This window comes from Notamacropus eugenii, chromosome 1 (genome assembly GCF_028372415.1).
Source record: "Notamacropus eugenii isolate mMacEug1 chromosome 1, mMacEug1.pri_v2, whole genome shotgun sequence".
In the NCBI taxonomy this organism is placed as follows: Eukaryota; Metazoa; Chordata; class Mammalia; order Diprotodontia; family Macropodidae; genus Notamacropus; species Notamacropus eugenii.
The window spans coordinates 341489278-341513566 of record NC_092872.1 but is presented as its reverse complement, the minus strand read 5'-3'; the positions used below and the strand labels follow the sequence as shown (position 1 = coordinate 341513566).

Below are 24289 nucleotides of genomic sequence, written 5' to 3'. Positions count from 1 at the left end.
ATAATAGCAAAAAGAAGAAATGTTAAAAAGTAGAGAAAATAAAAAGTCTAAAGAATTGATAAGCAAAGTTAACAGCTATTACTTTAGACTATCAAAAATCAATAAGCCACTTGACAACCTGATAAAAAAGAGAAAGCAAAGTGACAACTGAAATAGAAATCACTTTGACCCAACAACACAGTTTCTACCCAAGAGAGCATAAAAATGGGAAAGGGTCCCACATGTACAAAAATATTTGTAGCAGCACTCTATGTGATAGCCAAAAACTGGAAATCATGGGGATGCCCATCAATTGGGGAATGGCTGAATAAACTGTGGTATACGAATGTAAGGGAATACTATTGTGGTATAAGAAATGATGAACAGGAAGACTTCAGAGAGGCCTGGAAAGACTTACATGATCTGATGCTGAGCAAAAGGAGCAGAACCAGGAGAACTTTGTACACAGCAACAACCATAATGTGTGAGGATTTTTTCTGGTAGACTTGGAACTTCACTGTAATGCAAGGTCTTAAAAAATTCCCAATGGTCTTTTAAGGCAAAATGCCTTCCACGTTCAGAGAAAGAACTATGGAATTCAATCGCAGATTGTAGCAGATCATTTTCATTTGTATTACGTTTTAGTTTGTTACATGATTTCTCCCATTCATTTTAATTCTTCTATACAAAATGACTATGGTGAAAATGTATTTAATAGGAATGTATGTGTAGAACCTATATAAAATTGTATGCCATCTTGGGGAGGGAGGGAGGAAGTATTGAGGAGGGAGGGGGAGGGAGGGTAAGAAAAAATCTAGATTATATGGTAGTGATTGTGAAACACTAAAAATAAATAAAGAAAAAAATAGAAATCACCAAGAATTCACAACAGAAATTTCAAAAAGTTATGAGAAACTACTAACACAATTATATGCCAGCAATATTGGGAATTCAAAGGAAATTAATGAGCTGCAAACATATAAAATACAAAAACAAAACAAGAAATAGATATTTTAAACAACCCAGTCTTCAAAAAAAGAAATCAAACAAGTCATGAATGAAGTGCCAAAGTAAATTTAAAGGCAAAATTAAATACCTTTTAAGAAAATGAATTCTAAAGCACAAGCCATACTCAGTTTATATAGAAAATATTTTTTAAAATCTACTTAATTTGCTCTTTAAGGATTCAATTTAACTCTCAATCAGAAGTACACACTTGTTACCATTGGTCTAAGAGGGTTTAATACACACACACATACAAGGCTAGAATACAGACATGCAGACTGCTGCTTAGATATCCTCAAATTTCATCTTCAAATTAACTCGCAAAAATGTTACCATCAAGAGTAGTCATGTTTCCTAAAATTATTTTTTCATTTTCTGACTAAAATGACTTTAGTCAGAAAATAGTTATAATTTCAAATCCTCTTTTATGGAGATTTTACAAAGTATTAATCATATGAACCAAAAGGGGAAATAAATCTGTTCAGAAATAAAACTTGACGTAGGCAACAAGGGCCAAAACACAAGTACTCAACAGTATTTGGAAAAAAAAACTTGATTCTGACATACAGAGATGAAGAAAATTCTCAAACTCACCTTTCTTTTGTTATGATATGTGACATAAACAACAGCAATCAAAAGAGCAAAAATAATGAGATGAAAAAAGAAATGGCTGTCTTCCTCTCCTATATTTGATGCTGGAGACTTAAAGGATTTTGTCTCATGAAAATTGTTCAGATTGACCGTCTTTTCAAATCCTGCATAACCTGTATTTTCTTGCATTTGCTCATCAGTATCATCTCTGGGATTGGGAGTCAAGTCATACTCTTGTTCTCCATAATCCCCATTGTCCAAAGCATCCTTGGCTACAGATGGAGAACTGTTCAGTGTAAGAAGTTCCTCTTCCTCTATTCTAGTATCTTCGGTAACATCAACTTCCATTTGGGGCATAGTAGTAGGTGACGGAGAGACTACGGATGTGGTCACTTCATTTTTTTCTGAACTGGGCACAAAGGTTGGGGCACTGGTGGTGGAAACATTCAGGCTGGTGTGGTGAGACCTGGCTTCCACAGGATTTGAGGTTTGTTTCACAGTCACTGGTGATACTGAATTTTCAGCTGAAACAAATGAAAAATAATGAACATTAAACTGTAAAATCTACTTTCATATGCTCAAGACTGAAAGCATTATTTATTTATATTTCTCATAGGATTCTTGTTATAGTATTCATTTTTACTAAATCGCTATAGCTTTAACCGTCCAACCTCCACTACAGTCTGAGGCCTCCTACTTGCCTGGAGGAAAGAACTCATTAAATCACATATCCTTGAAGTTGTAAAGTTAATTGACCAGAACTAGTTAATAAGGCTCTAAAGATTCTCTGAACAGTCAACAGGAAGCTAATTTTTTTTAGTGTTATACTGCTTCTTTTTTTACACCACTGTTATATTCCAGTAGTCTACCACCTCCTCCACAATAAAACTCTTCTAACAAGGAAGTAAAGCAAAACAAGCTGACATATTAAACATACCTTAACAACACATGACTTACTCTACTGCTGTAATCTACCATCTCTCCTAGCAAGATAGAAGTATGTTGTTTTTTTGTGTGTTACTGTTTTATTACCAATCCTCTGTAGTCAGGATTGGGCAATGTACTGACGTGAGACTTTTACTATTATATTCCTTTATATATGTTACATGATTTTTCTTTACATTACTTAATATTACATTCCTTTAAATTACATTATTTCCTTTACATTGTTCTTACAAGTTTCTCTGAAATCTTCATATTCAACATTTCTTATACAGCAATATTTCATTACATTCATATACCACAATTTATTCAGCCCTTTCCCAGTCAATGCAGACTGAAACTTGTTTCCAGTTTTTTGCTACCACAAAAAAATTTAGGTAAATTTGAAACTAGACAGAGCAGCAGATGCAGAGTGGCTCCTTTTCACAGAAGACCTCCATCTCCTGACTCTATACCTTTGTATTGGCTGTCCTCCACACCTGGGATCTTCTCCTTTCTAACCCCTACCTCTTAGAAGCTCTGTCTTCCTTTAAGACTCAATCTAAGTAATCTCTCTGGCAGGACATCTTTCCTGGTACCCACAACTGCTAGTGCCTTCTTCTCCTCTAACACTACATTCCTGCTACTCTGAATATGTTTTGCACATACCAGTTTATGCACATTTTGTGAACCACTTAAGAATGTAAAGTCCCTGAAGGCAAAGACTATTTTTTTCTGTAAAAAACCAATATTTAATACAAGGTTTCTGCATTTGATAAATGCATGTTGATTGCTCCATGAATTGATGCTGTTTGGTTTGGTACCTAATACTGTACTAAGTTTTGTAAAAACAAAAAAAAGGGGGGGAAAGGGGGGCAGAGCCAAGATGACAGAGTAACAGTACAGACTTTCTAGAGCTCTCCCCCCAAAAAAGTCAAATACCTATAAAAATGACTCTAAATCAATTCTGGAGCTGCAGAACCCACAGAATGACAGAGTGAAGCAAATATCCAGCCCAAGACAGCCCAGAAGGTTGCTGGGGAGTGTCTATCACCCAGGGGAATTGTCTATCGCCCAGCACAGACAGGTCTTGAGTAGGCCTAGGGGGACTGTAATATCTCACACCTGTGAGGGTTTACAGACTTCATGAACCCAAAACACCAAGGGCAAATTGGAAAGTCAGTGGAAAAAAACCTGTGGGACCTGTGAGAAAGACCAGAGTGGTCCAGTCACAACCCCAGGGTGGCAGAGGGAGGAGAAGGTGGCAGAACCCATTGCACCCACAGCAGCAGTAGGGGCAGCTGCAGCTACTGTTTCTGGAGCTCCAGACCTACAGATTGTGGGAGGACTGAGTGGCTGACAGTATACCCCTCCATCCCATTGGAAGCAGAGAACTACCTTGACAAAGAGCTCAAAAGTCAAGTAAATGGCTTGAGGAAATGAGGAAAAAAAAAACAAAAAGAATCAGACTATAGAATCTCACTCTGGTGACAAGGAAGACCAAAAATATGCAAACAGAAGATAAAGTCTAAGATTCTACTTCCAAAGACTCCAAGAAAAATATTAATTGGTCTCAGGTCAAGGAACAGCTCCAAAACGATTTTGAAAATCAAGTAAGAGAAGTAGAGCAAAAATTAGGAAGAGAAATGAGAGTGATGCAAGAAAATCATGAAAAACAAGTCAACTGCTTGCTAAAGGAGACCCAAAAAAATGCTGAAGAAAATAACACTTTAAAAAAATAGACTGAACCAAAACAAAAGAAATCCAAAAAACCAATGAGGAGAAGCAGATTTGGCCAGATGGAAAAGGAGGTCCAAAAGTTCACTGAAGAAAATAATTTCTTCAAGATAAGAATGGAGCGGATGGAAGCTAATGACTTTATGAAAAATCAAGAAATTATAAGACAAAACCAAAGGAATGAAAAAACAGCAGACAATGTGAAATATTTCACTGGAAAGACTGACCTAGAAAACAGATCCGGGAGAGATAATTTAAAAATTATGGGACTACCTGAAAGCCATGATCAAAAAAAAAAGAGCCTTGATATCATCTTTCAAGAAATCATCAAGGGGGGGGCGGAGCCAAGATGGTGGAGTAGAAAGATGCACATACACATAGCTCCAAACCCACAATCCATAGAACATCTGTAAATAGCAACTCACTGTGAATTCTGCAGGACCAGAGGCCACAGAACATTGGAGCAAAGGAGATTTCTGTTCCAGAGGGACCTACAAACCTCTTGCAAAAGGTCCATTGCGCCATGGACTGGGCGCCGCAGACTGGGAGCCGCGGACTGGGAGCCAAGTACAGCCCTGCCGCGGCCGCGGCACCGAGAAGAGCAGATCTGAGCGGGCTTCAGGGACGGGATCTCCAGCAGCCGTGCAGGTCCCTCCACCCACAGGTGACGGGGGTCGGTGAGAGGGTCTCTTTGGCGGGTCGAGAGGGGAGTGGGGTGCCCCCATAACTCAGGGCCCCTCGGGAGGCAGAAGCGGAGGTGGGAGCAGACAGGGGCTCCCAAAGCAGGCAGGAGCCTGGATCCATTGTTGAAGGTCTCTGCATAAAACCCCTGAGGGAACTGAGCCTGGGAGGTGGCCCTGCCCTGACATGAGCACCTGAACTTAATCTCACACTGAATAGCAGCCCTGCCCCCCGCCCAAAGCCCTGAGGCTGGAAAGCAGCATTTAAATCTCAGACCCCAAGCGCTGGCTGGGAGGATCAGGAGGTGAAGTGGGTGTGAAGAGAATATTCAGAAGGCAAGTCACTGGCTGGGAAAATGCCCAGAAAAGGGAAAAGAAATAAGACTATAGAAGGTTACTTTCTTGGTGAACAGGCATTTCCTCCCTTCCTTTCTGATGAGGAAGAACAATGCTTACCATCAGGCAAAGACACAGAAGTCAAGGCTTCTATATCGCAGCCCACTCAATGGGCTCAGGCCATGGAAGAGCTCAAAAAGGATTTCAAAAATCAAGTTAGAGAGGTGGAGGAAAAGCTGGGAAGAGAAATGAGAGATATGCAGTCAAAGCATGAACAGCAGATCAGCTCCCTGCTAAACGAGACCCAAAAAAATGCTGAAGAAAATAACACCTTGAAAAATAGGCTAACTCAAGTGGCAAAAGAGGTTCAAAAAGCCAATGAGGAGAAGAATGCTTTCAAAAGCAGAATTAGCCAGATGGAAAAGGAGATTCAAAAGCTCACTGAAGAAAATAGTTCTTTCAAAATTAGAATGGAACAGATGGAGGCTAATGACTTTATGAGAAACCAAGAAATCACAAAACAAAACCAAAAGAATGAAAAAATGGAAGATAATGTGAAATATCTCATTGGAAAAACAACTGACCTGGAAAATAGATCCAGGAGAGACAATTTAAAAATTATGGGACTACCTGAAAGCCATGATCAAAAAAAGAGCCTAGACATCATCTTTCATGAAATTATCAAGGAAAACTGCCCTGAGATTCTAGAACCAGAGGGCAAAATAAGTATTCAAGGAATCCACAGAAGACCGCCTGAAAGAGATCCAAAAAGAGAAACTCCTAGGAACATTGTGGCCAAATTCCAGAGTTCCCAGGTCAAGGAGAAAATATTGCAAGCAGCTAGAAAGAAACAATTCAAGTATTGTGGAAATACAATCAGGATAACACAAGATCTAGCAGCTTCTACATTAAGGTATCGAAGGGCATGGAATAGGATATTTCAGAAGTCAAAGGAACTAGGACTAAAACCAAGAATCACCTACCCAGCAAAACTGAGTATAATACTTCAAGGGAAAAATTGGTCTTTCAATGAAATAGAGGACTTTCAAGCATTCTTGATGAAAAGACCAGAGCTGAAAAGAAAATTTGACTTTCAAACACAAGAATGAAGAGAAGCATGAAAAGGTGAACAGCAAAGAGAAGTCATAAGAGACTTACTAAAGTTGAACTGTTTACATTCCTACATGGAAAGACAATATTTGTAACTCTTGAAACTTTTCAGTATATGGGTACTGGGTGGGATTACACACATACATGCACACACGCACACACACATAGAGACAGAGTGCACAGAGTAAATTGAAGAGGATGGGCTCATATCTTAAAAAAATGAAATCAAGCAGTGAGAGAGAAATATATTGGGAGGAGAAAGGGAGAAATGGAATGGGGCAAATTATCTCTCATAAAAGAGGCAAGCAAAAGACTTATTAGTGGAGGGATAAAGAGGGGAGGTGAGAGAAAAACATGAAGCTTACTCTCATCACATTCCACTAAAGGAAGGAATAAAATGCACACTGATTTTGGTATGAAAACCAATCTTACAATACAGGAAAGTGGGGGATAAGGGGATAAGCAGGGTGGGGGGGATGATGGAAGGGAAGGCATGGGGAGAAGGGAGCAATTTGAGGTCAACACTCATGGGGAGGGACAGGATCAAAAGAGAATAGAAGTAATGGGGGACAGGATAGGATGGAGGGAAATATAGTTAGTCTTATACAACACAACTATTATGGAAGTCATTTGCAAAACTACACAGATTTGGCCTGTATTGAATTGCTTGCCTTCCAAAGGGAAGGGGTGGAGAGGGAGGGAGGAAGAGAAGTTGGAACTCAAAGTTTTAGGAACAACTGTCGAGTACTGTTCTTGCCACTAGGAAATAAGAAATACAGGTAAAGGGGTATAGAAAGCTATCTGGCCCTACAGGACAAAAGAGAAGATGGAGACAAGGGCAGAGAGGGATGATAGAAGAGAGAGCAGATTGGTCATAGGGGCAATTAGAATGCTTGCTGTTTGGGGGGGGAGGGGACAAAAGGGGAGAAAATTTGGAACCCAAAATTTTGTTAAAATGAATGTTAAAAGTTAAATAAATTAATTAATTTTAAAAAAAAAAGAAATCATCAAGGAAAACTGCCCTATTCTAGAACCAGAGGATAAAAAAAATATTGAAAGAATCCACTGATCACCTCCTGAAAGAGATTTGAAAAGAAAAACTCCTAGGAATATGGTAGCCAAATTCCAGAGTTCCCAAGTCAAGGAGAAAATATTGCAAGCAGCCAGGAAGAAACAATTTGAGTACTGTGGAAATACAATCATGATATCAAAATTTCTAGCAGGTTCTACATTAAGGGATCACAGAGCTTGGACTATGATATTCCAGAGGTCAAAGGAGCTAGGATTAAAACCAAGAATCAACTACCCAGCAAAACTAAGAAAAATACTTCAGGGGAAGAAATGGTCTTTCAATGAAATAGAGGACTTTCAAGCATTCTTGATGAAAAGATCAGAGTTGCACAGAAAATTTGACTTTCAAACACAAGAATCAAGAGAAGCATGAAAAGGTCAACAGGAAAGAGAAATCATAAGGGACTTACTAAAGTTGAACTGTTTATATTCCTACATGGAAAGATCATATTTGTAACTCTTGAGGCTTTTCTCAGTATTAGGGTAGTTGGAGGGATTACATACGTATAGACAGAGGGCACAAGGTGAGTTGAAGAGGAAGGGATGATATCTAAAAAAATAAAATTAAGGAGTGAGACAGAGGAATGTATTAGTAAGGGAAAGGGAGAAATAGAATGGGACAAAATATCTCACACATAAAAGAGGCAAGAAAAAGTCTTTTCAATGGAAGGGAAAAGGGAGGAGGTAAGAGGTAAAAAGTGAACCTTACTCTCACCACATTTGGCTTATGGAGGGAATAATATGCACACGCAATTTGCTATGAAAATCTGTCTTACACTACAGGAAAGTAGAGGAGAAGTAGATAATTAGGGTGTGGAAGAGATGATAGAAGGGAGGGTAAATGGGAGGAGAGGGTAATTAAAAGTAAATTTTGAGGAGTGATAGGGTCAAAAGAGAGAATAGAATAAATGGGGGGCAGGATAGAATGGAAGGAAAGTTAAGTCTTTCATTACATGACTTTTATGGAAATGTTTTGCGTAACTACACATGTATAACCTATATTGAATTGCTTGCCTTCTCAGTGGGAATGGGTGGGGAAGGAGGAAGGGAGAGAAGTTGGAACTCAAAATCTTATGAAAGTGAATGCTGAAAACGAAAAATAAATTTTAAAAAAATTTATTAAAAGAACAAAAAAAAATTTAGGTGAATTATTAGAAACCATTATCCAAAGTATAATAACTGCTTTGTCAGATACCAATGCACTGTATTAGAATCTTCTAAGAGAGAAAAACTAAATCTCCAAATATGTTGGACAGGATGACCCCAAACCGCCCTGCCATCTATAAATGAAGCAAAAGACATGTTCACTCTGCGAGAATGAGAGGAAGAGGGCTCAAATAAACCCTGATGCAACTTTTCTTTTTTAATTTTCACATTAGTCATGTTGTATAGAAGAATTAGAACAAATGGGAGGAACACCATGAGAATGAAAAAAAAAAGAAAAAGAGTCTGCTTCATTCTGCATTCAGACTCCATAGTTCTTTCTCTAGATGTGGATGACATCAAAATGAGTCATCACAAGACATCGCTGTTACTGTGTAAAATGTTCTGGTTCTGCTCACTTCACTCATCATTAGTTCATATAAGTCTTTCCAGGTTTTTCTGAAGTCCACCTGTTCATCATTTCTTATAGCACAATAGTATTCCATCACATTCATATACCACGACTTGTTTAGTCATTCCCCAATTGATGGGCATCCCTTCAATTTCCAGTTCTTGGATACCACAAAAAGAGCTGCTATAAATATTTTTGTACATGTGAGTTCTTTTCCCATTTTTATGATCTCTTGGTTTTACAGTCCTAGAAGTGGTATTTCTGGGTCAAAGGGTATACACATTTTTATAGCCCTTTGGGCATAGTTCCAAATTGTTCTCCAGAATGGTTGGAACAATTTACAACTCCACCAACAATGAATTAGTGTTCCGAATTTCTCACATCTTCTCCAACATTTACCATTTTCCTGTTTTCTGACACAACTTTTGAAAGGAGACTAATACCTATCCTAAAGCAAGGTAATCAACCTTTTCCATTAAGAGGACCATTTTTGAACAAAATTTCACAGACCCACAGAATAGGTGTGCTATTATTTCTTTTTGGCTGAGCAAACAATAAGCTGCTGTGAATTTAGTTAGTTGTAAATGAGTTTGTGGTTTATTAATCACAAGAAAAATTATAATATATTAAGATATTTGGCCTATATAAGATACACTTGCTTAGATATTCCAGAGCCATTTTAATGAGATGTCTGATGCTATTTTTCAATTTTCATAGATAAGACATCTTATTAAAGCAATGAATATTTTAAATTCATATATGATTCCACATATGGATTTATGGACCCTCCTGAAAGCTCTAAAGTCCCAAAGTTGGAGAGCACTAATCTAAATGTTTGCTCTGTTTATGGAAATAACACCTATGCATACATGACAGATATAAAAAGTCACATCATTAACAAATGAGAGAAGCAAGGAAAAAAATACCTTTTATATCTACAGAAAGAGTACATGACAAGACAGGGTTAGGGAAAGGATCACAGAAGATAAAATGGACTATTTTGATCATGCAAAATTTAAAAGTTTTTACTTTGGAGAAACTTAGGGGAAAACAGACATATTACTGATGTTAGTGGAGCTGTGAGCTAGTCCGGCCAGTCTGGAAAGCAGTTTGGAATAAGCCCAGAAAACTGCTAAACTGTGTAATAGTTGACCCAGTGACACCACTATGAGGCCTATATCCCAAAGAGATCAAAGAAAGAAGAAAAGGAAACATATAAATATTAAAATATTTATAGTGGCCTTTTTTGTGGTGGTAAATAAACTAAGGGGGTACCCTTCAATTGGGGAATGGCTGAAAAATTTACACTATATGAATGCAATGCAATATTATCGTACAGTAAGAAATGACGAAAGGGATGATTTCAAAGAAACCTGGGAATACTTGTATAAATGATGTAGAATAAAGTGAGAAAGACTTTTATAAACTAATACAGAATAAAGTGAGAACAATTTATACAGTTTTTATACAGGAGAACAATTTATACAGTAACACTGTAAAGACAAACTTTGAAAGACTTAAGAACTCCAATCAATGCAATGACCAACCATGATTCCAAAGGATCAATATGACATATCACCCATTTCCTCCTAGAGAGGTGATGAACTCAGAGTACAACACATACATATCTATATATTTATACATATGCAGACACTTATGTGTGCATATACATACATATATACACACATACATATGTACATATATATGTATAATTACATAGTCAACATGGGGATTTGTTTTTGTGTATATATCTCTCTGAGGAGGAGGCAGGGAGTCAGCTCAGACTGGTTTGCTGATTGACAAATTTTCCGTCTGAGCATTTATAACATAGAAAGACAATCTCTACAAATCAAGGTATGATTATTTTGGAGACTGTTTAAACATAAGTGTTAATGTAGATTAAACTTAAAAGTGCATGCCTGTACATTCCCTCCCCCACAGAGAAAAACAATTACCAACACACTCCAGGAAAAAGATTACCAAAGCAAAGGAACAAGGTCCCATAACAAAACATATCTTCCAAATGAAAAAACAGGTCCTATCACTGAAAGTATAATGTATGTAAAATGCTACATTTTTACCCAATAATTCATAGACCTCAGAATTTTTCATCATAAGTAAAATGGGGTACTTGCCCCAATGTACTTCACAGAAAACTTACTATTAACCACATCAGGCTTGAAAATCTTAAACCTAAAGTCTGGCAATATAAAGTGAAGCAATCAAAAGTTATATCACTTAAAGTTTACTCAAGCACAGTGCTAATGAGGCTAAGATTTTAAGTTGTATTACAGATCATTAGAGGTGAAAGGGACTTTAACAATCATCTAATACAACCTTTTTGTTCCCCATATTATTCCACATTATCTACCACAACTATCTGCTATCTCAAAAATGAGTGCCACTAGTGATGTGAGTTTATGAGTAAGGAGATATGAGAATGACAGAACAGCAATCCATCTTTACCACTAAAGAAATTAAAATCTACGTCTAAGTGACAATAGTTCAGTAATATCATCCTAAGCCAAAAATATAACCTGACCCCTTAACTTTGCATTGTACTTGTTTCTAAACAAATGTACTTTCCAAGTAATGTATATTATTGTTATCTACATATATATCTTTGCTACTAGATGTGAGAAATTAAACTTTATGTCTCCTCTAACACCTAGAAGAGTATGCTGCAAGTAATGTATATTATTGTTATCTATGTATATATCTTTGCTACTAGATATGAGAAATTAAACTTTATATCCCCTCTAACACCTAGAAAAGTATGCTGCAAGAGCAGGCATTTAGTATGGTAAATGACCGTTGTTAGGGAAAGAAAAAAAGTCATGCAATCTCTTCTAGTATTTCCCCAGAAAAGGCCAAAGTGACAAAAGGACAACTATGAAGCAATCAAACACAACTACATTCTGAGACAGTTACTATCAAAGGGACTACCCATAAATATTACAATTCTTTTAGATTAAGTTTTTTTCCTTTATTCTTTTTATATGCCAACTCTACAAAGAGATACCATAGTTATAACAAGAGAATGATAAAAAACACAGCACATGCTATATATTTTACACATACTACCCTTTTCCTTCACCAAAGTATCATCTTGGAGGAGCATAGACTAATGCATGGCTATTGTGGGTCCAGGAATATTGAAAATAAGGGGGCCTCAAAGTTGGATAGTTCTGATATCACTTTGTAGTATAGAGGTTACCCAGTGAAGTTAACCAGCGAAGCTCGAGTTCTGGCAGGTCACACCACACTAGAAAGTCTTTTTGAGTCTGGGCAAAGAACAAACTTTGTGCACACTGCCTAATGGCTAGCCTAACAAAGTGAGTTGTGTGCCAAGTAATGGTAGAGTCATAAAACCACAGAGGGGCTACAATCTGCGCTGTGGTAGTAGCTACTGGAAAAATCCCAGATATTCAGAATGCACTTTATATCTTTATTATCTTTCAAGGTAGGCTCATTTAAAATGTTGACCTGTCATTTTTTATTATATGCTATTGGGTATTAAGTATTTAAGTCTACCATTGCTTTTTAGTAGCCCTGGAAAAAGTAAACAGAATAGGTTTAAGTACCCATTCTCATGTAAACTACAGAAAGTCCAACTCAGGGTCCAGAATAAGGTTATGATTTCCTTTAGAATTTAAGCTCCGTGAGGACAAAGATTGTTCATTTTTTTTCTTTTCGTTTGCCTATTCAACCTCTAGCATTCAATCTGTGCCATGTACACAGGAAGTGCTTAGTGAATTTTTTCTTTGAATTAACTAGCAATATTAGCCCCTGTTATGGCCTGTCCTCCATTATACCAATGACACAAATTAAGCCAAAACTATTGTTTGTTAGTTCCCTGTAGTGCTATGAGTACAGCATCTTTGCAAAATACCTGTCATCTTCTTCTCCCAATACCTCAACACAAGATTCATGGGGAACATTTTCAAATATATGAAAACTATCAGGCTGTTTGTCTTGTAGCAGAAGGATTAGGTTTGTTCTATTTGTTCCCAGAAGGCAGAACCAGAAACAATAAGTGATAGTTGCAGAGCCAAATACAGACCAGATGTCAGGGAACACTTTCTAACAATTATAGTTAACCAGTAAGTAGAATGGGCTGCATCAGGAGGTAGTAGGTTCCCCTTCTCTTCAAAGAAAAAAATAAAGTGCTAAAGTTCTATTTATTAGTTTAAGGTTTTATTTCAGGCACAACCATGTACCTACAGAAAATTTGTGGTCAGATTTTCAACACTTGTCAATTTGTAGTTTACTGTGGGAATCACTGGCATTTTATACTTTCAAAGTTATGAACTCTACAACTCAAAATCCGGAAATTAAACAACCAACAAATATTTATACTAAATTGCTTTATGCTTCAAGGATAAATAATTTCATTGGTGTAAAAATCCACTCCCCCAACCACTGCAGATCTGAAAACCTCTATGACTTGAGTACACAGTCCATAAAAGTTGCTGAAGCTGCAAAGTCCAAACTAATGAACTTAGCTAGTCTGGTCTGGCAAAACAAACATGCAGCCTATTACCAGACTCATATCAAAGCCTGTTCAACTCAGCAGGACTTGCCAGGATCTACTAAATAATATATCTATAAATATATATCTACTAAGTAATATATCAAATATTATATTTTATCAAGTCATTCATAGACCTTCACATAAAATATTTGTAAACATTCAAGGCTGCATGTCACAGTTGGTTAAAAGTCTGCTTCAGGCAGTAAAAACAAAGTTCAGATCTCAATTGGATTGCAGGGTATGGAATTGTTGAGTAAAGTTATTTATATTAACATTGTTAAAAATCCTCACTGCTGGGAGGAGCCAAGATAGTAGAGAAAAAGCAGGGATTCACTTGAGCTCTCCCCAAAACCCTCCAAATACTTTTAAATAATGCCTCAAAATAAATTCAGGAGTGGCAGAACCCACAAAAGGACAGGGTGAAACAAAAACACAGTCTGGTGACTGAATCAGTAACAGCAGCTGAGTTTCCAGATTTCTCAGTTCACAAATGGAAAAGAGGTCTGACAACTGGTCAGAAGATTAGAGGAGTCCCTTTGTTAGCACCTGGGACATGACTCTGTTGCTTTGCCCATACTTAGATCTGGGTTGTAGTCCTGGGTCTCAGCCCCAGGGCAAGGAGGAGCACCAGCACACCAGAGCTTGTGGCCAACAGGGGAACAGGGATCCTAGTCTCAGTTGCATAATAGAAAGAGTGCCTGTCGTCAGCCACAGATCACAGCACAGGCCAGGAGAGTGGTAAACACGGCTTATATACTACCTTACCATACCACCTTAGAAGTACTGAAAACTTACAGTTTTCCAGAACTATTGCTGAAAAAAGCTGCACAAAATACCTAAAACTTGGGACAGCGCCCCCTCTGCTCCAGAAGCAGAGCTTCACTTTAGTAGGGTTAAGTCAATAGTCTGGAAATGATACTAAAAAAACTAAGGTTGTAGCTTATCCTCATGTGACTTGAAACAATGTTACATACTGCACTCCTGCCTTCAGAATCTTGCATCATTGATTTCAGCAGAATGTAAGCTCCTTGTGGGCAATGACTGTTTCACTTTTGCATTTTTGAGCCTAGCACCTTGCACAGTGCCTGGCACATAGCAGGTGCTTAGTAAATGCCTGTTGATTGACAAAAAAAGAAAAATAGGCTGGAAAAATGAGCAAAATAGCAGAAAAAGATCCTCACTATAGAAAGTTACTATGGTAACAGGGAAGATCAAAACACAAATTCAGAATACAAAGTCAAAATTGCCATATCTAAAGTCTCAAAGAAAAATATGAATTGGTCTCAGGCCATGGAAGAGCTCAAAAAGAATTTTTAAAATGAAGTAAATGCGGCAGAGGAAAAATTAGGAAAAGAAATGAGTGAAGCAAAAAAAATCATGAAAAAAAGGGTCAACACTTTGGTAAAGGAGGCACAAAAAAAACTGAAGAAAATAACATCTTAAAAAATAGAATACACCAAATGATAAAAAGAAGCACAAAAATCCAATGAAATGCCTTGAAAAGCAGAATTGGCCAAATGGAAAAGGAGGTACAAAAATTCACTGAAGAACTCCTTTAGGCATGTGCATGGCCCACCAGGCCAGTAGGATGGGAGAGGGACTGGTTCTGCTTCCCACCATGGCTATCACACAGTTCTGGTTGTTTGAAATTTGTACCTGCCTAGCCATAGTGCTCTCATTCATTAAGAAGTTAATATGCAGGTCAGGCAAAGGATGTAAATTAAGTGGAGATTAAATAACTTTGCCAACCACAGTGAATTATTTGCCAGTTCCTAAGCTATCAGAAGTTGAAAACCGGAGCTCCTGGGATGGAGATGCACCCACAAGTATAAATACTGAAGGAGGGAATGGAAATGGAACAGCACAACAAAATACAATGGAACAATTGGAACCTGACTATTTTAAAGACATGGTACCAACTATAAGGAAAACACAGAAAATTATTATTAAGACAGACCCATTGAATTTTTGGCATCCCAGAGGGTACTTATAGTACCCTTTGGTTGGGTACTTGTAGATTAGAAGCTACACAAGATATTCCTTTTATTTACCAATCTCCTGAATTAGATGTTTTGGGTACCTGGCAGAAAAATACAAGAGTGGGAAGAAGAAGATGCAGTCTGGCAGAGGAAGTCCTGAGACAGCAGAAAACAGCTACCCAAGCAGCAGAACAACAAAGGAAGAAAAATGGAAAAGGAAGCACAACAACTAATGAAGAAAGAACTGAACAAAACTGGCGTGAAACTGTCATAAAAGACGTCTGACATTTGCAGGATTTTGAGCTCCACAATGTGAGCATCACTTGTATGGATTTAAGAGTATTTTTAAATGACAAACAAGCTGCTTGATTTTGAGGTATTCATCAGGCCTTCCAGGATACCAGGATTCTCCAATTGCCACTTGAACTGCTAGCAGATGGGACTTAAACAAAACGAAAAAACTAGACAGTATTTTTCTTCAGTATCTACCAAACATATAAGAAAACTGATTGCTGCAGAGAAATTATTACAAATGGGATATACCATTAACACTTCAAATTTGTATTTCTAGCTTGGAAAAAATTGGATGTAAATAATCTTTTGGTGGGAGAACCTACTCTGCTATTATGCTTTCATTCAAGGTTTGTAAAAAATGAAATAATTTTAAAGAAAAAAATTAATTCAAATTAATTAATTAATTGAAATTTAATTAATTAAAAAGCCAAACTGGCCAAATAGAAAAGGTACAAAAGCTCACTGAAGAAAATGATTCCTTAAAAATTAGAATTGGGCAAGTGGAAGCTAATGACTTCATGAGACATCAAGAAACAATAAAACAAAATCAAAGGAATAAAAAAAAAAAGGAGAAAATGTGAAAATATTTCACTGGAAAAAACAACTGACCTATAAAATAGATCCAGAAGAGATAACTAAAGAATTATTGGACTACCTAAAAACCATGATAAAAAAAAAAAAGAGCCTAGACATCATCTTTCAAGAAATTATCAATGAAAATGGCCCTGTTATCTTAGATCCAGAAGGTAAAACAGAAATTGAAAGGATCCACCAATCACCTCCTAAAAGTGATCCCCAAAAGAAAACTCTCAAGAATGTTATAGCCAAAGTCCAGAGCTTCAGGTCAAGAAGAAAATCTGCAAGCAGCCAAAAAATAAACAATTCAAATATCATGGAGCCACAGGTAGGACAACAAAAGATTTAGCAGTTTTTACATTGAAGAACTGGAGGGCTTGGAATATGACATTGCAGAAGGCAAAGGAGCTAGGATTACAAACAAGAATCACCTATACAGTAAAACTGAGTATAAGCCTTCAGCAGGAAAAAAATGGGATATTCAAATAGAGGACTTTCAAACATTTGTTACAGCAGAGCTGAAAAGAAAATCTGCCTTTCAAATACAAGACTCAAGAGAAGAATAAAAAGGTAAGCAGAAAAGAGAAATCATAAGGGACTCAATAAGGTTAAATTCACATTCTTATGTGGGAAGATGGTACTTGTTAACTCCTAAAAACTCTCATTACTAACTCCTAAAAACTCTCATTACTAGAGCAGTTAGAAGTATATACAGAAATGAGTTGAATATGAGATGAGTATTTGAAAAAATAAAATTAAGAGGTAAGAGGAATGCACTGGGAGAAAAGGGAAAGGAAGGGGTATAATGAGATAAATTATCTTACAACAAAGAGCCACAAAAGAGCTTTCACAATGGAAACAAAGATGGAGGAGGTAGGGGAGCGAGTGAACCTTATTATCATTGGAAATGGTTCAAAGAGGGAAAGACATACACACTCAACTGGGTATAGAAATCTATCTTACCCTACAGGAAAGTAGGGAAAGAGAAGGGGGAGGGGAGGAAGGAGAGGGACAGGAAATGGAAAAAGGGGAGAACAGGTTGAGGGAGGTAAAAGTCAGCAACAAAACAGCAAAACACTTTTGAGAATGGAAAGAGTGAAAGGAGAAAGCAGAATAAACAAGAGCAATGATTGGATGGAAGGAAACATGGTAATCACAGCTATGAAAACAATTTACAGCAAGTTTCTGAAAAAGACCTTATTTCTCAAATATGTAGAGAACTAAGTCAAATTTATAGAAATGAGCCATTACTTAATTGAAAAATGGCCAAAGGATATGAATAGGCAGTTTTCAGATGAAGTAATCAAAGTTTTCTATACCCATTATGAAAAAATGCTCTAAATCACTACTGATTAGAGAAATGCAAATTAAAACAATTCTGAGGTATTACCTCACACCTATTAGATTGGTTAATAGGACAGAAAAGGAAAATGACAGATGTTGAAGGGGACAAAGGAAAATTTAGACATTAATTTATTGTTGGTTGTAAGGGGCACTGACCGCCACACCACCTGGGACGCCACACTGACGGACATCAGGTAAACTGAGTCCAGAGCAGGGAAGGGTGAACAAGATGGCTCTGGAAGGGACGGCCCCACCCCTGGTTTGTTTTTGTCACTATAGTTCCAGCTTGTGTTCATTTCTATAGTTTCGGGTTTCTTTGTGTGTGTTACCATGGTTCACTGGGCTAGCTGGCAAAGACTATATAATCAGAGTGCTTGCTTGAATAAATCGGAGTTGCTTCACTGACCCGCTCTCCTGCCTCATTCTTTTACTTGTGAGCTCCACAGGAGGATGAGCAGCCTGCTGGCCAGGCATAAGACTTGCTCCTCTCGGTAAGCTATGCCATCACCACAGCAGTTGGTGAAGTTGTATACTGATTCAACCATTCTATAAAGCAATCTGTAATTCTGCCCAAACGGTTATAAAAACCATGCATACCCTTTAATCAAGCAATAACCACTACCAGGCTTGTATCCTAAAGAGACAAAAAACAAAACGAACCCATATGTACAGAAATATTTACAGCAGCTCTTTCAGTGGTGGCAAAGTGGAAATTGAGAGGATGTCCACCAATTGGGAAACAGCAAAGTCGTTCTACATAATTGTGATTTAAATACTATTGTGCTACAAAAAAAGACAAACAGGATGCTCTCGGAAAAACCTAGACTTACATGAACTGATGCAAAATAAAATTAGCAGAACCAGAACATTGTATACAGTGACAGCAATATTGTAAGATGATCAACTGTGAATGGTAGCTATTCTCAGCAACACAATTCAAAATTCAAGATGATTTTGAAGGACTTATAATGAAAAATGGTATCCATCTTCAGAGAAAGAAATGATAAGAGTTTGAGTGCAAACTGAAGCATGCTTTTTCTTTATTTTTCTTGTTTGTTTTTTGTCTGTCTTTTCCTGCACAATATGACTAACATGGAAATTATGTTTTGCATGAGTGCACATATAAAACCCATGTCAAACTGCTTGCCTTCTCAATGACAGGGGAAAGAAAAGAAAGGAGAGAATTTGGAACTCAAAAAATTTTTTAAAACAAATGCTAAAAAATGTTTTAACGTGTTAATTGAGGAAAAAATAATTTTTTTTAAATCCTCACTGTTGCATTTCATAATCTTAATTTCTTTCCAAATTCAGTTCAAATATCACTTCCTACTCCTCTTAGAGGTTAGGACTTCTCCCACAAAATTGCCTTGATTTGAATATAATTTTATGTGTACTGGTCCTCTGGTAAGAATATCTGAGGGTGGGAAAAGTTAATATTTTGTCTTTATGTGAAATGTCAGGCACTAAGTAGAAATTTAACCATGCTTTTTCACTGCCTGATTATCCAAAGAAAATGCTAAACTTAATCTGTACTGAGAAGTCAGGACACCTAGTACTGGCTCTTCCACTAACTAGCAATATTATGTTCAAAAGTCACTTTCCCACTCAGACTTCAGTTTCTCCATTTATAAAGTAAGAGGTATGCCCTAGATACTGCTTAGTAGTCCCTTTTAGCTCTAATATTTTAAAATTGCAGACACTCATCTGAAGTATTATTCAATTGAAACTATAGCTACCAACTCAGATCACGACAGTACAAATCAGAGAAATGGCTCCAATAAAGATGGGTAGCATGGCATGATGAACAGAACCAAGCCTTAAAAGTTGGGAAGGCCTAGTTTCAAATCTTCCCCCCGTGAGACACTTCCTGAACCTCAGCAAATTAAGAGAATCAGTGCTCTACAAAACACTCTTAGATGCTAAATTGAAGAGAGGGTGCTAATCTGCATCGGTAGAATTTCCTCACATAGGATTTTTCTGTACCAGTGACTGTACCACAGGTCCAATTAATATTCCTTATTCCTCAAGTCAAGGAGCTAGGTAACAGGATAGAGCACCTGCTCTGGAGTCAGGAAGACTCGAGTTGCAATCTGACCTCAGTCACTTACTAGCTATGTAACCCTGAGCAAATCACTTAACCCTGTTTGCTTCCTTCATCTGTAAAAGGAGCTGAAGAAGGAAATGGCAAATCAGTCCAGTATCTTTACCAAAAAACCCGCAAATGAGGTCACAAAGAGGGCTGTACATAACTGAAACCACTCAACAACAAACTGCTCAAGTCATCTTTTTTACCTTTCCTCATTTGTAATTCTAATGTTCTAGATAGCTATGCTTTGGTACAACTTTCTATACTTAATGACTCAAGAGCACCACTGCAGAAGTTAGGAGAACCTGAGTTCAAATCTCACCTCAGACACTTGACTCTCACTAGCTGTGTGACCTTGGGCAAGTCACTTAACCCCAATTGCCTCATCCTAGGTCATCTCCAGTCATCCTGATGAATATCTGGTCACTGGACTCAGATAGCTCTGGAGAAAAGTGAGGCTGGTGACCTGCACAGCCCTCCCTCACTCAAAACAAAGTCAAGTGCAAGTCATATCATCATTTCTCTGATGGTATGGTCTTCAGCAACGAAGGGCGAACACACACAATCTTTACATGAAATTGCCCTTCTTCATAAAATTTATATGTCCATATTTTGGACTTCTTTCTAAATGAATAAGCTCATTTATTCTGATGGCAGTTCTATTTTGAGGTTTCTCCAAACTAAAATATGAGATGAAAGGGTCACTTGAGACCAAATCAAACACAGGAAAATTTCCACTAATCATCTGGAAGAAGTGAGTTTCTCTTAAAAGAAACCTGACCATATCTCTTAAGACCTTCCCCAGAAAATACATTTAAAAAAAAAAAAAGTTTTTCTCAGACAATTCAGTAACTCAAAAGGTTTGTTTGACTAGCATCACTTGAAAGATAGGGATAAAGAGCTTCAACCAGAGACATAATGAAGTGGACAGGTGAGGAGTAAAACCTGAAAATTCAGCCCACTGTCTCTAATCTTAGGCAAAATCTGTTCCTTGCAAATCTTGCCTTGTATGTAGCAAGTGCTTAAATATGTTCTTGTTAAACTGAATTGAGATTCTAGTTTCAGGGTCAGGGAAACTCCATCCAGGTCTCTGCCCTGGCAGAGGTGCTCGGTAGAAGGGTGACTTCCTCCTGACAGTAGTGAGCAGGTATAGCTCTTCTGACCCCATTGTTGTTCCTAACTGATAACTCAAAAAGGCTTGCGAAGTGCAAGTATATCACTCTTCAGAAATTCCATCCTGTCCTGGAAGGAAAAGTTTTGTTCAATTTCACAAATGATTGGTTGGCTGATTTATTTTCTCTCACAAAGTCTCATGCCACAATTTGCAGATTTTCCAGGGGTTTTTTTTCCATACTGTATTTATATTCATACTCTGTGCTTCTAAAGTTTTATTTTCATTGGTATTTATTAGAAGAATGGTCCTTGAGAAATTAAGTTTGACAATAGGGTAAAGACAAAGAACAAAGTTTCGGGAGAAACAACTTGCCCCTGCAAAAGTAGAGGACATGTATGCAGTACTTCAACATTAGACCCTTTCTTGGACTTCTTAACTTCGGTCACCAAAACATCTCATTTTTGAACTTTTGTGAAGTAACTTTTCCTGTGCACAGCAAGTTTGTGCTTATTCAAACCATCCTCCCAATATTCTAAGGTCTTCTCTACCACAAAGATACTTCTCATTTTCTCTCATATCTAAAATAGCCCCTGCTCTTTAGCAAGACTCCTCATATTAGTTATTAAAGTCTCCATCTCCTCAGAGCCCTCTAAACAATCAGTCCTGAATCTCCCCACTCCCTGCCAACAGCTCTTCTTCAGTCCCTCCCAAAGAGTGATTCCTAATATTCAATCCCAGACCTCTAATACTTCAATTCCCAAACTATCACTCATCCTCTCTCTGGTGAACTCCAACCATCCCTCAAGCCCCTCTGTCAAGCCCTTCAGTTCCCACCCAGGACCCAAGGTATTCATTTTTGTGCTCTGAAGTTAAGAAAGGACAATGATAAACTGGAGATTAGAGATAAGGTGGTTGGACTCCTCTAAAGGTGGCTGTTATTATAACTGTCTGCTATTCAGCCTCAGAGTAGAACTGGGAGACATGGGTAAAAGGTACAAAGAAGCAATTTAGGCTTAATGTAAGGAAAAGAACTGTCCAAAAGTGACACTTCTCTATCCCTACTTCTGAGGTCCCTTTAGTGATAGCATTTCCCTATAATTGCTTAGTCCCCTCTTTTTCAGCTGCACCCAAGCTTCAATTCAACCATCCCAACTCTTTAATTCCCCAGACAACTCTGAATCTCCCTGCTCCTCAGTGCACCCTACAGATGCTCTTCAGTTTTATTTTCTAATCTTCCCAGTGTCTTTTCAGTACCCCCACACAGTTCTCCCCAAACTCATCCCATTCCTCTGTCCTTCCAAAGACACTATTCATTTCCACACCCGAGAAAGAAATAACTCCTCAGCTGAAGTCCCCAAAAGACCCCCTCTACTCACAGACACAGAAGCTACTTCCTGAGGATCCTTCTGCCCCACCGCAGACCTGCCACACATCCCAAGCCTCACAAGACCCTTTATCCTAATGCACCACTATTCTTGATTCTAGCGGTCCCTGGAAAGCTACAGAACAGTTATCTAGTCCAACCCACACCCACAAAGGAATCCCTACTACTATACTCTACCTGGCAAGCTGTCATCCAGCCTGTGCTTGAAGACACCTAAAAAGGATCCTCCCCTCAGCCAAGGGTGGTACATTTCCCTTTTGGACAGCTCTTTTCCTCACATGAAGCCTAAATAAATTTGCTTCTTTGCAACTTCCACCCAGGGCTCTCCTTTCTTCCCTGAGGCCCAAAACAACAGTTATAATAACCACAACTTTCCTCCCTCCAGTCCACCCACTTCGTGTCTTAAGTCCCAGCTTATCAATGTCCTCTCTAAACTGTGGAGCTCAAAAATGAACACACTATTCCAAATACGTTCTCACCAGGACAGAACTACCTCCGTATTCCTGGAAGTTACCTGCTCTCTGAGGCAGCACAAGACCCCAGTATCTGTTCTATTATACCTACCTACCTTACTCCTGACCTTTGTGGTTTTGGGGGGAAAGAGCAGCTCCCCCTCCCGGAACACCCACTACCACCAATGTCCTAGTGCCTCTTTCCAACCTTACAGTGCCCCAAGTCACTAAGCCTGATTCCTCATCCTGATCCCCGTTCCCCCCAAAACACTTCACAGGCACCCCAGCCCTGTGCTCCACTGTCTCCCTCCACACGCGCACAGACAAAGCCTCAGTTATTCCGGACCCTGACTTCACGGTCCAAGGTCCAGACTCTCCCTGCCAGACCGCTTTGGCCACTCTTGGACTCGACTCCCTCCCCACACCCAAGCTTCTCAGGTGCCCCGGTCCTCAAGTTCCTCCTCCCGCACAGAGCCTCGGCTGGTCCCGGGCCCCTGTCTGAGCCACATCTGTCCTCCCCAGGCGCTCACAGAGCCCCTCTTCAGCCTCCCCGCCCCCAGGCGCTCCGGGTCCCCTCCGCATAGACCCCTCCCCCCAGTCACGTCGGCTCCTCCCTGGCTCCTCCCCCCGGTCGATGACCCCTGACCCCCTCTGGGCCCGGGCGCCGCAGGCTACGATTCCCTCCGGGCTGGCCCGGCCGCCAGGCCTCAGTTCCCAGGCCCCCTGCCTTGAGCTCAACCGGCCCTCACCGCCGAGCAGCTCCGGGAAGACGAGCAGTAGCAGCAGCAGGAGCAGAGGCGAGGCCCGGGCGGAGAGGTCGGGGCGGCGGCGCACTGGCTCGCGGGGCCGGGGCGGCGGCCTTTCCTGCAGGGCCACCTCCATGGTCCTGCGGGCGGGAACAGAAGCCATGGCCGCGACGGGCGGAGCCGACCTGCGCGGCGGTTGCTAAGGATTGCGTCGTCTGCGTGATGGCGTCATCCCCAGAAGGGCGGGCCCCTCCCACCCTGAGGCTGGGGGGCGGGGTTGGCGGGGGAGAAGGAATCCAATCCCTAGCCTCTCCTTTTACAGACGCGGAAACTGAGGACCATGGGAAGGGGAAAGACTGGCCGGAGGTCGAGCGGGGGGTTGGTAGTGAGGCGTGTGTAGCGCCCCTGTCATTTCACCCGCACTCCCACGTGAGCAAACCCGAAACTTCAGTCTTAGATGTAGCCTGGAGTCAGGGTGTCACATTCCAGTTGAAGCGGGGGGGTGGGGGGGGAGGGGAGAGGGGAGAGGGGAGGGGGGCACCAATCCGTACATAAAGATCCCCGCTGGTACCTATTGACAGTTTTAAAATGCGACGTTATCATCAATGTTTTATTGTAATTTTGCTCAGCTAAACATTTCCCAATTACATCTAACCTGGATTTGACACCTTTGGTCTGGAGGACTAGAGTTAAGCAGGCAGGACAAACAGGATTTCTCTTTTCCCAGAGAAATAAGTCGTTTAGAATAGCTAGCATGGAGAGAGAGTGTTATGGTTTGTAAAGCAGCTTAAAAAT

At 39.3% G+C, this 24289-nt stretch overlaps 1 protein-coding gene and 1 pseudogene across 1 annotated transcript in view; one reads left to right on the top strand and one right to left on the bottom strand.

Annotated features, from left to right (window-relative positions):
* The window catches only part of C1H5orf15 (chromosome 1 C5orf15 homolog), a 29531-nt gene extending 5793 nt beyond the window's left edge, over positions 1-23738 (bottom strand). Inside the window, exons 1-2 of the mRNA XM_072629960.1 lie at positions 23498-23738; positions 1579-2099 (exon numbers count right to left, since the gene is read on the bottom strand). Coding sequence (XP_072486061.1) covers positions 1579-2099; positions 23498-23657 — 681 coding nt within the window. The 5' untranslated portion in view covers positions 23658-23738. The remainder of the gene's footprint in view (positions 1-1578; positions 2100-23497) is intronic.
* LOC140518123 (receptor-binding cancer antigen expressed on SiSo cells pseudogene) lies at positions 15129-15852 on the top strand (annotated as a pseudogene).
* Positions 23739-24289: the final 551 nt, after the last annotated feature.